The 15,623-nt window shown below is 41.9% G+C and overlaps 1 protein-coding gene across 5 annotated transcripts in view; it reads left to right on the top strand.

Moving 5' to 3' along the window:
- The window catches only part of TBC1D4 (TBC1 domain family member 4), a 93,821-nt gene that overhangs the window by 28,765 nt on the left and 49,433 nt on the right, over window positions 1–15,623 (top strand). For all 5 annotated transcript variants that reach the window (XM_053384667.1, XM_053384663.1, XM_053384664.1 and 2 more), the window contains exon 2: window positions 11,732–12,328. In XM_053384667.1, coding sequence (XP_053240642.1) covers window positions 11,732–12,328 — 597 coding nt within the window. The remainder of the gene's footprint in view (window positions 1–11,731; window positions 12,329–15,623) is intronic.

A 15,623-nucleotide genomic window follows, 5' to 3' on the forward strand; every position in this document is an offset into this window, starting at 1 on the left:
TTCAAAGGTGATGTCTCTCAGCCAGTGCTAGAAATTCCTCAGGCATTAGGCCTGTTTTACAACTGGTGCTGGTCCAGTTTCAACCACATGGAGATCTCTGGATGCCAAGATTGCAATGAGCTCTCTACCTGGCTGGCCCCTCCAGCTTTCTTAAGCAGAAGAGCTCATTTTTTTGCATTTAAATCCCAACTTTTCCTCCAAGAACTACATGGTTCATCCCCTCCTCAGTTTCTCCCTACAATGACCCTGTCAGGAAGGTTAAGAGGCTGTGACTGACTCCATCTGCAATATTTTCCTTGAAGCTTGAATTTGTTTTATTCTGGATTGTTTTACTTGATGTTTTAATGTGTTGTAAAACACGGAGAGATCCCCCCCCTTAAAATATAAAGTGGTATAGGAATGAAAATAATAATAATACAGTGGTGCCTTGGTTTTTGAACGTAATCCGTTCCAGAAGACCGTTTGAATTCCGAAACGTTTGAAAACCGAGGTGCAAAGGGCGGCCTGCAGAAAACTGGAAAAAATAACAGGTACATGCAGCAAAAGCCATTCGACTTCCAAGGCACATTGGAAAATGGAAGCATTTACTTCTGGGTTTTTGGTGTTTGAAAACCAAAACATCCAGCTTCCAAGATGTTCGAAAACCAAGGTACCACTGTAATAAGAATAAATTTCATGATTACAACAATGCCACCTAGACATTCCTTTGTGGCAACCGTAACCAAAGTTTAAGGTGCCATTTGGTGATTGGCTTCTATATCTGAGTTTCTAACACTGCTTTGAAGTGTGTTTTCAAGTAGTTTCTCTTGAAACTGCTTTGAAACACACTTCAGAATGAAGGCCAAGTTTAGTATTAGATTGTTAATGCAGGAATTACGGAGAAGACATTGTCGTTTTAAGGACTTCATGATGACAAAGTACTGTATATGACAATAGATGTGTCTTTTTATAGCTTGATGTTTTTCTGACTTACTAGATTTATCCTTTTGGTAAGTTTTTTTGGTGGCGTTAACAGCTTATTTTGCTTATGTTTAATATATTCCTTGTTACTGCTGTAACAATGTGTGAAAGAAAGAAATAACTGGTGTGTGTTTTTATATTCCTTGCTAAGGAAAGGAACATTTTGATCTTCCCTTTCCCTTTCGCTCAATTGACTTCATTAGCCTCAGTGATGTAATCCATGTAAATTTAATTATACATTTGTGTGATCCCCGTTTGACTGAAATCACTCTGTGATTAATTCAGCACTTTGTGTTGAAAACTCATGATATCATATCTACCACCAGTAGAAGCAATGGCACCAAACAAGACTGAAAAAAGCTGTGCTTAAGGAAATAGTTCTATCAAGTGCTATTTTTCTAGAAAAAAAAGGGGCCGGCCGGAACAAACCAGGAACACCTCCCTTGTTCTCTTATAATGGTAATGGCACTCACCTGAGAGGTGCCAAAACTGAGTCCCGGTCAGAAAAAAAGCCCTGGTTCTACCCTACCAGATTGCTATGCTATTGAGTAAAATTGAAACTAGATGTCATTGGTTTTTGGGGTTTTTGTACAGCCCTGGTTGAGAGCAGGATGTTTCAAAAGCAAAATCTGGGTGATTGTTTAAGCAAAGCAGCTAGTGTTGAAGTGGGAGATGTTATTATTAAATGTTGTGCACAAGCAACGAAACTTATATCCTGGTTTCTGTTCTGACAAAGGAAATACTTGGGGAATATTTGGCCTTCAGAGTTTAACGGTCAGTTTTCCGCTTAGTCATTCAAAAATGTCAGGATTCCGTTGCCTTTTGCCCTAGAAGTTGTTGTCTTTTACAGTTCTTTTCCCAGAAGTGATGTTGCTTTAAAAAAAAGGGGGGGATTGATGGATGAAAGTTAAAAGGCTGTTGATGGGAAAACTAATTAACCTTATATAGTTCAGTTCTTGTTAGTAGGAGAAAATGTTAAGACTCTGAAGAGCAATAAATCAGATTAATTATCCTGCTGGATGCAGGCATTTGAGGCCAAGAACCAAATCATCTTGATGTGGGAATTGTATGAGTAACTTGGTTGAAAGTTGGCTTCATAAGTTATGAAGCAGGGTGCTTTGTATATTTGCAAGATGGATTAAATGTAATGGCTGGGATCCAAACAGTTGCATTAGGCGTGCCCAAGAGCTTTGACATGCACAGTAGGATTTTGCATTAGTTTTTCACAGTAACTTGCAATCCCATTTTGCAAATGCCTTCAAAACTTGCTTTGGTTCCTAAAGCAGTTTGTTCAGTGGCAAAGAGGACCAAAAAATTTGGCCAAATTCATGCCTTGAGTCCTATTAGGCACTCAGAATAGTTCTCTTGGTTTCAGACAGTATTAGGCAGCGGAGCAATAGTCGGAGCTGGTCGTTTTAGTCAGTTCCATGTTCCGATTTAGGTTCTTTCCTCTTCAAGCCTCACAAAGCTTGAAAACATTAACTTCTTAAATGTACAACATGTGTTACATGGATGCAAAAAGAAGGAGGAGGTTTCACTGTTCCATAAATGTGCAAAGGATAATTGCCACGAGAAAATGAGCAGCAGAAAAACACACAGCTCTGATTCACTGCTTACTACTGCTTGAATTAGACCTTTTCGGATGTACAGTGGTACCTTGGTACTCAAACGACTTGGAACCCAAACACTGCAAACCTGGAAGTAAGTGTTCCGGTTTGCGAACTTTTTTCAGAAGCCGAACATGCTCCGTTTTGAGTCTTACACTTCTGTTTCGAGTACCACACTTCCGTTTTGAGTGTTACACTGAGATCTGTCTGTTTTTGCTATTTATTTTGCGTTTTTGTTTTTGCGGCTCTTTTTGTTGTTTTTTTGTGTGACTGTGTGGAACCCAGTTCAGCGATTGATTGATTGATTGATTGATTGTGTGACTGCAGTCCATTGTTTATTGCTTTCATATTATGGATCAATTGTCTCATCAGATAGTAAAATTCATATTAAATTGCTGTTTTAGGGGTTGTTTTTAAAAGTCTGGAATGGATTAATCCATTTTGCATTACTTTCTATGGGAGAGTGCACCTTGGTTTTGGAATGCTTTGGTTTTGGAATGGACTTCCGGAACAGATTAAGTTTGAGAACCAAGGTACCACTGTATAGCTGCAGCAGAAAACAGCAGCTTTATGTCTGTTTTGTCTTACTCTAATAATATGTCTTGACTAGTTTCCTGTTCTTATAAGTGATGAGCAGTGACACCTTGCAGCATGGAGATGTGTCTCTCTCTCTCACACACACACACACACAGAGAGAGGGGGGGGATATGCTGTTTTGCCGTGGTGTTTGGTTCTGACTTAAATTGCAGCATGCAGCTGTGATAATGAATTCTTCATAATACCTCCTGTAAGTGCTACACGGGCTGTTTGTGAAATGCATTTTTTCACTTGCAGAAATATCATTTTTATTTTCTTAAGGACCCTCCTGTTCCTTTGGGAGCACTCAGTTCACTAAAGCTCTTAGTGAGGTTTTGGATCAGGCCCAATCCTGCAAATGGAAGAGAGTACCCATCTCTGATCCAGGTATTGCAGAGAGCAAGTACTTGGCCTACTTTCCCCCGTGATAATAAACCCACGCCCAGTGTGTACCACTTCTGACTGCAAGCCCTGCTTGGAGTCCCTTTAATAATTTAATAATAATAACATTTTTTTATTCGTACCTCGCCCATCTGACTGGGTTGCTCCAGCCACTCCCAATTTCTCAATCTTAAAATCAGTTCTTAGCGTTACTACAGGAAATCTGCCTTAAAAAATAAAAATCCTCATGCATACTCATGCAAACACATTTTTTGTTCTGTTTTTCTTAATAGAGTCATTTTTAGAATGCCGTTTTCCTAATACAATGCATTTTCTTGAGATTTTTCACTAACATTTCACCAATGTATGCAATCTTATGTACACTCGTACAGGGGTACCCAACATGGTGGCTGTCATGGAATACAACTCCTATCAGCCCCAGCCAGCTCAGCCACTGATTGAGGATGATGGGATTTGTAGTCCGAAACATCTGGAAGGCACCATGCTGGATACCACTGCCCAAGTATATGCCTTTTTGTACATATTACGTGACTGGAGAACTGCATTGCAAAATTCAGAGAAGTGCATATTTATAAAGATGTGACTGTGCTTTGGTTCAGAGATTGTTTTGGAAAGTGCAGATCTGCTAGGTTTGTCTTTAAATGTGAGTTTACTGTCCCCAATCCCTATGTGCTAGTTTCTCTGCAAAGCATTTTCTACTTCTCATGAGAACTCATCTCTCTGGAATTGAATGGCCTGAGTTATGCTCTTGGGACGTGGGTTGCACTGTGGGTTAAACCACAGAGCCTAGGACTTGCCGATCAGAAGGTCGGCGGTTCGAATCCCCGCGACAGGGTGAGCTCCCGTTGCTCGGTCTCTGCTCCTGCCAACATAGCAGTTCGAAAGCACGTCAAAGTGCAAGTAGATAAATAGGTATCGCTCTGGCGGGAAGGTAAACGGCGTTTCCGTGCGCTGCTCTGGTTCGCCAGAAGTGGCTTAGTCATGCTGGCCACATGACCCGGAAGCTGTACGCCGGCTCCCTCGGCCAGTAAAACGAGATGAGCGCCGCAACCCCAGAGTCGGCCACGACTAGACCTAATGGTCAGGGGTCCCTTTACCGTTAAGTTATGCTCTTAAATGTATGAGATCCTTGATCATTCTTCAGCTGGGAAGTGATTGTTCCATACTGTTAGTACGTAAACCTTCAGTTAGTCAGTGGCCGTATCCCGCAATTGAATTGCTTGGGGCGGCAGTTGGTGGAAAAATTTGGGGTTCACTGAAGGACACCACGACCTGCCAGGGGGTTTATGCAGGAAAAACCTTTTGGAGGCAGGAACCTCTTGGAACTGGAAACAACCTGCATTCCTTTAGTATCCATTAATTGAAGCTCCACTGCACATACCTGTATTTTTATTTTTATTTTAGAATCTGGAGACGAGCCAGAACAGCCAGTCTTTCAAGGCCACAGATAAAATCACCTTTATTAAAATGTGTGCAAGACAAGTTCTTGCAGACCTAACTCTGTAGACTGCTATGCCCACATTCCTACTTTGGGTTATGCAGAGGGCAGCGTTTTAAAGTACGTCAGACACAAATTGCTAGGTAAACAGAAATGCTTTGCCCAACGGTTTAAGAGTAGTTTTCATATTGCTAGGACTGGGTTCGGAAATAAAGCTGAAATAAACAGGAAACTGTACCAGGGACTGCGCTCGCCTGGAGGGCTTGTGTGTGTCTTAACTCTGGCCTGCTTGTTTATTGAACTTAAGATGAAGAAATCTACCTCAGAATTAAAATGCTCAGAATTAAAATGCACCACTTGTGTTTTGTGGAGTCCTCTTTAAAAATGAGTGAACAGGATGACAATATCAGGGGTTGGTGTGGAAGCAAAAGACGTTATATGCCCATAAAGGAAGCAAATGTGTTGGATATCTTGGTTTCATGAGGGTTATGCTTTGTCACTCAGTTATGTTTTGGGCATGAAGTTCTTCTGCCTTTACTTCTTACATCTTGTCTTCAATCATTGCTGCCAACGCAAGTATAATTTTAATGGATTTCTAGCAGGTGTTCAGGGTTGTGTGTTGTAATATAGCAGCCTCTTCAAAAGATCATTACGAGGGAGGAAGTCTGTGTTGATGTGGTAGTGGAACATTAAGTTTTCAAATATAGATGCAGAGCTCAGAAAATGAGAAGTAATATTGATTGCAAAAGCTAGGGCTGGCCTATTTTCCTCCTAAACAGAAGCAGAAATGTTTTCAGCATAGACATTCTGGATTGTGGTTTTGTGGAGAATAACGGCTGATAGAGAATCTGTGCTAGAGATGTGTAGTTCATTTGTTAATTATGAAGGATAAACTTGCTATTTATCAGGCTACATGGGGACGGGACATTTGCACATTGTGCCACAAACATTCACACTTCAAGAAATATCTTGAGGTTGGGGGTGATATCCTTATGTAATTGTATATACTTGTACTGTTATGAGTTTGTGGGTGTTTCTGTGTTTCACATGATTCCAGATATTTATTGAAGCTTAACTGAGTAAATACAGGCAAGGCAATTCCTATCTCTGACCTAGATTCCTGCTCTGGAGATATTTCACTTCCCAGTATATGTTGCTCACCTGTTCTGACATATCTTGAAAACAGCCTGCTTGCCTGGAGGTGCAGTCTGATGCGTCTGGGAGAGTTGCATGCAAGTTAATATTATTCTTATTATCCACAGTATATCCACCCCACTAAAACTACACTGCACCCCATAAAACTACCTCTGGAGCAATTCCCTGCACGTGGTTATTAAGCATGTCAGGAGGAAGGCTAGGCTAAATCCCTTTTCCCTGACACTGAAATAGTATGCACAGGGAATTTTTTATTTTTTATAAGTACTCAGCCGCTGTCATATGTGGTCCATCCTAGAGTGGTTTAGTACTTCATCGAGAGTTGGGGCTTTATGTTGCCGAAGTAAACTTGAAAATACTTGTCACAGGTGCAGTAAATAAATAAAAAAGCTAGGATTTGATTTGGTGCAAGAAATACATGCGAGGGTGGTTAATATGGCAGTATCCGACAGCAAGATTTAGTTGGTTGCAATGATCTCATTCCTTCAGGCAGGCATAGTATTGTGCATCAACATTGCAGTTGGAGTTACAAAGATGCCATATTGATAGTCATTTCCATCTGGATTCCATCCTTTGATGGGAAGAATGAAGGGTGGAAATCCATCAAAGCTGCAACAAGTCCCAGACTGGCTATAAGAGTTATATTATCTGCTTCACTTGTAATGTTGGCAGACAAGTTAGAATAAAACTGCAGGAGAGTTTTGTAATATTGCCCCCTTTCCACCTTCTCCTTCATTTTAATGTTTGATTATATTTCTCTCCTTTTTTTCTTCCATGTTTATGTGTATCATTCCTTTCATATACAGTGGTGCCTTGCAAGACGAAATTAATTCGTTCCGCGAGTTTTGTCGTCTTGCGATTTTTTCGTCTTGCGAAACATGGTTTCGGAAAAGTTTTGGAAAAGCTTCAAAAATCACCAAAGTCTTCAAAAACCTCAAAAAAGGCTACCACACCGCATGCTATGAGTTGCTCCTCGAAGTCAAGTCGCAACTGTATTAACGGTTTTAAGAAAAAGGAAACAAACTTGCAAGACGTTTCCGTCTTGCGAAGCAAGCCCACAGGGAAAATCGTCTTGCGAAGCAACTCAAAAAACCAAAAACCCTTTCGTCTTGCGAGTTTTCCGTCTTGCGAGGCATTCGTCTTGCGAGGTACCACTGTATATATTTTGGATGAGCACTTTAGGTCATCTTTCACTGCTCTTTTTAATTTGGTTTTAAGGGGTATTTTGTTGTTGTTGTTTCTGGTTCTGTTACGTAAATTGCTTCGAAACACTTTGGCGTGAAAAGGGATTGACAGAATAAAGTTGTTGAGTGTTTTGTACACAGATCAGGACAAACCTCAGTGCTCATGTAATGGGAGAGGAGGGTTCAACACAAGATGCTGTAAGCAAGACAATTGTGATTTACTCTAGCTAAAGCTGATGAGAGGTTAAGAACAGCCAATGGAGAATAATTGTTTGCCGCCACCCCAACCCCTATAAATAGGAATGGATGTGACTGGAAATTTGGCATAAATTGATGGAACTTGCACTCTCTGCACTGAACATACAACGTCAAGAATGTATGTGCTCTGGGTCATGAATGTATGTTCAGAATGCTTCTGCCATGTTTGAGCGTTGCTTCTGTGTTCACAGTTTGCATTTGGTCTGCATGTGTCTGTTGTAATTCCTGCATCTTGGTTCGCCTCCCTCCAGCAACTGCCCCTCTTTTTGGAGATCAGCTTGGCCAAGGAGACTGCTGGGAAGCCAGTGGAAAGATTCCCCTCATGTCTATATCATGAGTCAAGTTTGCCCTAGCAAAAGGAAGAGCCTTTATCTATGGATCTTTCTTGCTCTTTCTTCCCCAGTCTCCTAAGCAAAGCTGATGTTGTACCAAAAATCCATTTGGTCCAAACCTGATGCATCAATACCATTGGATTTTTGCTTCTCTCTCTCTCCAGCCTTCTATCTCCTACAGGTTGTGCTCTCAATAAATGTTGTTGTTGTTGTTGTTTAGTCGTTTAGTCGTGTCCGACTCTTCGTGACCCCATGGACCAGAGCACGCCAGGCACCTCTGTCTTTCACTGCCTCCCGCAGTTTGGACAGACTCATGTTTGTAGCTTCGAGAACACTGTCCAACCATCTCGTCCTCTGTCGCCCCCTTCTCCTTGTGCCCTCCATCTTTCCCAGCATCAGTGTCTTCTCCAGGGAGTCTTCTCTTCTCATGAGGTGGCCAAAGTACTGGAGCCTCAGCTTCACGATCTGTCCTTCCAGTGAGCACTCAGGGCTGATTTCCTTAAGAATGGATGCGTTTGATCTTCTTGCAGTCCATGGGACTCTCAAGAGTCTTCTCCAGCACCATAATTCAAAAGCATCAATTCTTCGGCGATCAGCCTTCTTTATGGTCCAGCTCTCACTTCCATACATCACTACTGGAAAAACCATGGCTCTCAATAAATAGAGGCTGCTAAAGAAGCTCGGTGCCCCAATAGCTTTGAATTCAAAATCTTCTAAATTGCACCTGTCTCTTTGTAGAGCAAAGTAATACATCCCTTGGCAACTGCAGTCTTGAGCAATCAATAAACCTGCTCCTTTAGATACAAAGCTTGTTTATGCTTGCTCACAGAAATAAGAATATGCTTTACCTACTTTATGTTCATCTTTATGATCAATATAATAACACTTAATGAGTAGATGGCAGACTTTCCACTTTGATCTTGGAAGCAGAGTCACTGTTGGCTAATGCTTTTAAGCTGAAGTTTGAGTTAATGTTTATAAAATCATGTAATCTGAAGTGAGGGCTCTTTGCATCAGTTAGCACCATTCTCCAGTGTTTACTTGAGTGTAAACAAAAATAAAGTAATAGCACATGGGTTTATGTATTTCAGAGATACTCACATGTGAACAATTTAAGGAGAATTTTAAACATCTCTGTGCATGATACAATATATTACCCATAGTTTACAATCCATCCATGTTTATACCTGCAAAATACTTAAACTTTAGTCTGCTTATGTGAGTCAGACTCCTTTAGTTTAGTTTTAATTATATAGTTTTAAGAATGCAACTAAAAGGGCCTGTAGATAGTTAAGTGCTTGACAGCATATGTGCTTCCTGTGTTTTAAATATCAGGAAACACTCCGCTTTTGAATCTGTAATGACTGTTCCTTGAAAAACCATGCAACTGTTGCTGTGAACAGAGTGTCTAAGGAAATGCCGTGAAATAGCTGCCAATTCTGTAGCAAGAGAGACTTTTTTTCCTTGCAGAGGAAGAAAGTCTTTCTAAATAAAGTCCTCTTTCTGTTTCTGGGGTTCTGTAGAACTTTGAGAATGCCTTCACTGTTCTGCTGAAATGCTAATAACAAGGTACTACTTTGTTACATATGGAATAGGAGAAGCTTCTAGCTTACTAAATCTTAAGCGCTTACCTAAAAAATTCATAAAGAAAATATTCATGCAGCTAGTGTGTTATGTGTATAGCATTTCATCTTTCGGGGGAAATTTACTAGCAGAATAGCTTCAGCTTTTTATATGTGAGATGTGTGGCAGAACTAATACTATTCACAGGCTTCTTCACTTGAAGTATTGTATTACTATGTATTCCCCATTTTCTGTATCCCAAATGGATATGGTGGTCAACATAAGCTTGCATCCAGTGGTGGTTTTGTGGGTAAAACCTCAGCGCCTAGGGCTTGCCGATCGCATGGTCGGCGGTTCGAATCCCCGCGACGGGGTGAGCTCCCGTCTTTCGGTCCCAGCTCCTGCCCACCTAGCAGTTCGAAAGCACCCCTAAGTGCAAGTAGATAAATAGGTACCGCTTTCTAGCGGGAAGGTAAACGGCGTTTCCGTGTGCGGCTCTGGCTCGCCAGAGCAGCTTCGTCACGCTGGCCACGTGACCTGGAAGTGTCTGCGGACAGCGCTGGCTCCTGGCCTCTTGAGTGAGATGGGCGCACAACCCTAGAGTCAGACACAACTGGCCCGTACGGGCAGGGGGACCTTTACCTTAAAGCGTATCCCATCAAATGAAAATTGGCTGCCCTACCTTGTCCATTCCCACAGCCACCTACCATGGTCGCTTGAATTCTCCAAAAATTGTATGTATTCAAACTCCAAATGGATAACTTTTATACTATGGGAGCATGTCATATTTTCCTTTGATAGGTCAACGCTCAAACTAAATAAAGGAACTATTGGGTTGTATTTTTTCTAAACCTGTGAGATCAAGCTGATGTTGAAGTTCAAGTAGAAAGTCACATTTATAATGAACAAATTTCTAATCCATACTCAAGTCTTTGAAATTTGAAGTTGTTGCACAAATTCTACTGTCGTAAGAAAGGATGCTTTTTATGCTTAATAGTCATGATGGAGAATGTGGTTTCTGAGGATTCTAGGGCTTGAACACGTGTGATGAGAAGTGTTGGTAGAATTGCTTTAACTGTTCTTGGCAAACCAGTTCGCCATTTTTCTGCCTATTGTAGCAATTGTAATGTGGTCTGCTAGGTGCTGTATGGTTTTTAATTATATTTTATTACTTCTTTCATTTCCTTTATGGTAGTTTATTGTATTTCAGTTTGCATTCCATCGAATTCAAATTGCAAATCAATAAAATGTAATATAAGAAATAAAAGAAGCAGTCAAATACAATTGTAATCAATGTAAACATGCTGCAGACTACCAGAATGAAGTTTGTGGAGTTCTAGTGGTCCATGGACCACAGTTAGAAAATTTGTGCTCTTAACCCTCTTCTCCAAGCTTGCAGTACTGGCAAATACTTCTCTAGTAGATGTCATTGTCCCCTGCCCAAACTGAAGTGTGTGTCTTTGTGGGGGGAGAGATGCACTCCCTGTCTTGGTTATGCTTTGATTTTTCAGTGTGTCCTGTTCATGAATTCATGAAGCAATTGATAACTACAGAGGCATATCTGAATTCTATTTAGAATCAATGTAGAAACAAAGAGAGTCTACAGTCCCTAATCCTCATGCTCTCCAGTCCCGGTAATCAGGTCATTTTGTAGGTAATTGTTTGAATCTTCCATAAGATCTTCCTTCTGTAGGCTTTGGGAATTCAAAGGGTGTACAATTATATTCTGTTTCTTTTAATTTTGTTTTGCTACTAATATAAAAATGGGGAATTCGTGGAAGGGAATTGGGGTCGACCTTAGAAAAAGATTTTTAAGAATAAGTACTGATGTATAAAGACTGAGGTTTATAAGTTAAAATTGGTTAACTAAAATGAATTAAAGAAAATAAGGTAAAGTTTGGGGACAAGAACTTGCTGAGCTAAAAATTGGAACTGGAATACAAGAAGGGGAGGTGTGGGGAAGTCAAGGAAATTGGTTATTGATAGTAAGGAATGTAAATTTTATGTGTTTTTAATTGTTTTTTTGTTTTTTCTTTATTTTTTGAAAATTTCAATAAATATTTATTAAAAAAAAAAATCTTCTTTCTGTGTACGGACTGGGTTACCCCTTTTTTTGGACGCCCATTCAAGGCAAGCATAAGGCAAACCTCCACTCCAGAGACAGCACCCTTCTCTTAAAGGAAGCGCCTCTCTTTTTGTTAAAAAGTTTTCTGTTTTCATTTTGTTAATGATGTTTCTCTTTCTCCTTTTCTAAAGGTTCCAGATGTCATCAGCAGCATAAGACAGGTTTGCAAAGCAGCCCTGAAAGAGGACGCCAAGCCTAACAAAGACAGCGAAGATGCCTTCTACAACTCTCAAAAATTTGAGGTTCTGTACTGTGGCAAAGTGATGGTGGCACACAAAAAGGCGCCTTCCAGCCTCATTGACGACTGCATCGAGAAGTTCAACCTGCATGAGCGTCAGCGCCTGAAACTCTTGAGCGAGCAGAGGAATGCGGAATCGATCACGGATCTTATGGAGTGCGATGGGGAACTTCCCTCTTCTCCCTTGGATAGTCCGTTTGAGGAGGTGGACGGCCTAAACGGTGGTAGCCCCGGGATGTTCATAGTTGGAAGCCAGCCCAACCTGGCCAGCTTGGCCAGCTCTCGCGTCTCTTTCCCCGAGCGCATTTTGGAGGATTCAGGGTTTGATGAGCAGCAGGAGTTCCGATCCCGGTGCAGCAGTGTTACAGGTGTCATGCAAAGGAAGGTTCATGACAATAGTTTGAAAACACAATCCCGGAGACGTCACGCAAGTGCCCCAAGCCACGTCCAGCCTTCTGACTCCGAAAAGAACAGGACAATGCTTTTTCAGGTATGATCTGTGTGCAATCCAGAATATTCGCAGCCAGGAGGGTGGAGTGAATGGGAATGGATTGAGGTAGACAAATTCACATACTACTGTATCTTTACTTAATATCTTTAAGCTGGAGTCCTTTTGTACAAACATGCTTGGAATCTGATCACTAACAAACAACAACAATAATAATAATTTATTATTCATACCCTGCCCATCTGGCGGGGTTTCCCCAGCCACTCTGGGCGGCTTCCAACAAAACACTAAAATACAATAACCTATTAAACATTAAAAGCTTCCCTAAACAGGGCTGCCTTCAGATGTCCTCTAAAAGTCTGGTAGTTATTTTTCTCTTTGGCATCTGGTGGGAGGGCGTTCCACAGGGCGGGTGCCACTACCGAGAAGGCCCTCTGCCTGGTTCCCTGTAACTTGGCTTCTCGCAGCGAGGGAACCGCCAGAAGGCCCTCGGCACTGGACCTCAGTGTCTGGGCAGAACGATGAGGGTGGAGATGCTCCTTCAGATATACCGGACCGAGGCCATTTAGGGCTTTAAAGGTCAGCACCAACACTTTGAATTGTGCTCGGAAACGTACTGGGACCCAGTGTAGGTCTTTCAAGACTGGTGTTATATGGTCTCGGTGGCCGCTCCCAGTCACCAGTCTATCTGCCGCATTCTGGATTAGTTGCAGTTTCCGGGTCACCTTCAAAGGTAGCCCCACATAGTGCTCATTGCAGTAGTCCAAGCGAGAGATAACTAAAGCATGTACCACTCTGGCGAGACAGTCTGCGGGCAGGTAGGGTCGGTCACAGACTGCATACCAAATGGAGCTGATAAACAGCTGCCCTGGACACAGAATTGACCTGCGCCTCCATAGACAGGTGTGAATCCAGAATGACTCCCAGGCCGCGCACCTGGTCCTTCAGGGGCACAGTTACCCCATTCAGGACCAGGGAGTTCTCCACACCCGCCCGCATCCTGTCCCCCCAAAACAGTACTTCTGTATTGTCAGGATTCAACCTCAATCTGTTAGCCGCCATTCATCCTCCAACTGCCTCCAGACACTCACACAGGACCTTCACCGTTTTCACTGGTTCTGATTTGAAAGAGAGGTAGAGCTGGGTATCATCTGCATATTGATGGACACCCAGCCCAAACCCCCTGATGATCTCTCCCAGCAGCTGCATGTAGATGTTGAAAAGCATGGGGGAGAGGACTGAACAACACAAGTTAGCAGGGGAAGATCCTTACACAGATCCCTTATTAGTCCAAACAGACTCCCAGTCAACGCATCAGAGTTGGAGAGGTACTGTTGGTCGCAAAGCACCCGTGATAACTGTTCTAAACTTCTTGCAAGCTGCAGCATGAACTTGCTCTCAGACAATAAGCTCTCTTATCAAAATTGTGTTTGCACCTAAAGCTTCCTCAGTAAAACAAAATGAATCTTAACATCAGTGTTTAGTGGTACAACCATGGTTTTCAGTCATAAGGCGAACAGAATAAGAGGCTGAAATTGTGCAATAGTTTGAAAGACAAGGTTCCCAACTTCTGATTAGTGGTCAATGCTATGTTAAGAGTTCTTCTGCTTTCATTTTATGTTATTTGTCTCCCTGTGCACTTGTCTCCATTCTGCAGCAGAACAGTGAATATAACAATGGTTTCTCAAGTCAGACATCATTCCAAACTACAGTTTGCTAACCTACTTCAGAACGTATTTTTCTCAGTCTGATTTGCTGGCCAGTAATCAACCATAGTTTATAGCTTGGACATTGCACCAAGCCATAGTTAAACTACTGCAATTGTGCATTTGAACAGAGCTGAAAGGTAATGCAAGATAATGTACCATGGCAATCGAATACCTATTTTATTTATATATATATATATATATATGTTGCATTCCCAAAGCAAATCCTGAACAAGCAAATAATTATTTCTTGATGTCCTATCTGCCTTAGAATTTATGCCTAAAATAACCTAAAATAACCCAAAAAAGCAGGAGCCAAGATAAGGCTGTCATGCCAGTTCTAAGCATTGCTACACTGCATTGGGGAGAGTTCAGTCACCCAATAGCTTGCCAGGCGCTTATTGTTGAACGCACAGTTAGCTATGTATAGTTTTAATTTCCTAATAATACAACATTATCTTTTACAGTCTGTGGTGATGCCACACCTCTGTATACCTTTCCTGTAGAGGCCTTAAAGGCTGTGCCATCACTACTAAGTTTAGCAGGCAGGGTAAGACTATTCTTTTTCCACAGGACTATTAAATTTTCTGCTGACCGGGTAGATTACCCTTTAGGTTTTGATGCAGTTGTTGCCAGTATCTGGTGCAGGAACTTTGCAGAAGTTAAGCAGGTCTGGATCTGTTTAGTGCACGGATGGGAGACTGTCAGGGAACTCGAATGACACAGCTTTGAGTTCCATGATGGAAGTTGAGGCGGTACCCATAAAACAAACACAGCTTTGTTTACAGTATAGCCCTGTTCATATTTACTCAGAAACAAATTTCCAATGTGACTTCCTCCCCAGTTTATGATTAGGGCTATAGCCTTTAATTGTTCTTTTAATGAAACAATATTTTTACATTTTTTATACACACACACACACACACACACACACACACACACATGCATTTGCACGTGTACAAACACAGAGATATTAAACAGCCCTGGCAACTATTTTTGGCAGGCAGATCTGTTAAGAGATTTTAAAATTAAAAATTACACTTAACGTTGCAGACTGTAGTCTACAAAAACATGTGCCATCAGTTCACAATCTTCAGAATGCAGCAAGGCTCCTTGTTTTTATTACGAAACAGTGCAGTGCCTTACAGAAGTGTGCCTGGTTGAGTTAAATGGAACTTTTCCCTCACAAGTGTGTATAGAACTATGACCAACATGGATGCTATTCCAGAATTTGCAGGCAATAGTTTATATCACGGGCCAGCAACGTTTTTATGGCTTGGGCCAGTTCACGGTGCTGCAGTGGGCCAGAGTGTGTGCGTGCACACACACATGCACAAACGCTATTTCTGGCACTCCTTCCAGTGCAGAGGAGGTGTGCATTCCTGCAGCCAATGGGAAGCCAGCCAGCGTTGCAGAAGGCGGTCCCCACTCTGCTCCGCGCTGGTTTAGCACGGCGCACGGGAGCCGACTGAGTGGGCGGTGGGGGTCCATGGATCGGTTTAACGACCCCCCTGGGCCGCTTGTGGCCCATGGGCCTTAGGTTGCCGACCCCTGGTTTATATGCTTACTATGAATACCCCCATTGATTCTCACTCGTTAGATTGTCGGGAACTTGGGTTTTTATACCTGAA

This window comes from Podarcis raffonei, chromosome 4 (genome assembly GCF_027172205.1).
Source record: "Podarcis raffonei isolate rPodRaf1 chromosome 4, rPodRaf1.pri, whole genome shotgun sequence".
NCBI classification, from domain to species: domain Eukaryota; kingdom Metazoa; phylum Chordata; class Lepidosauria; order Squamata; family Lacertidae; genus Podarcis; species Podarcis raffonei.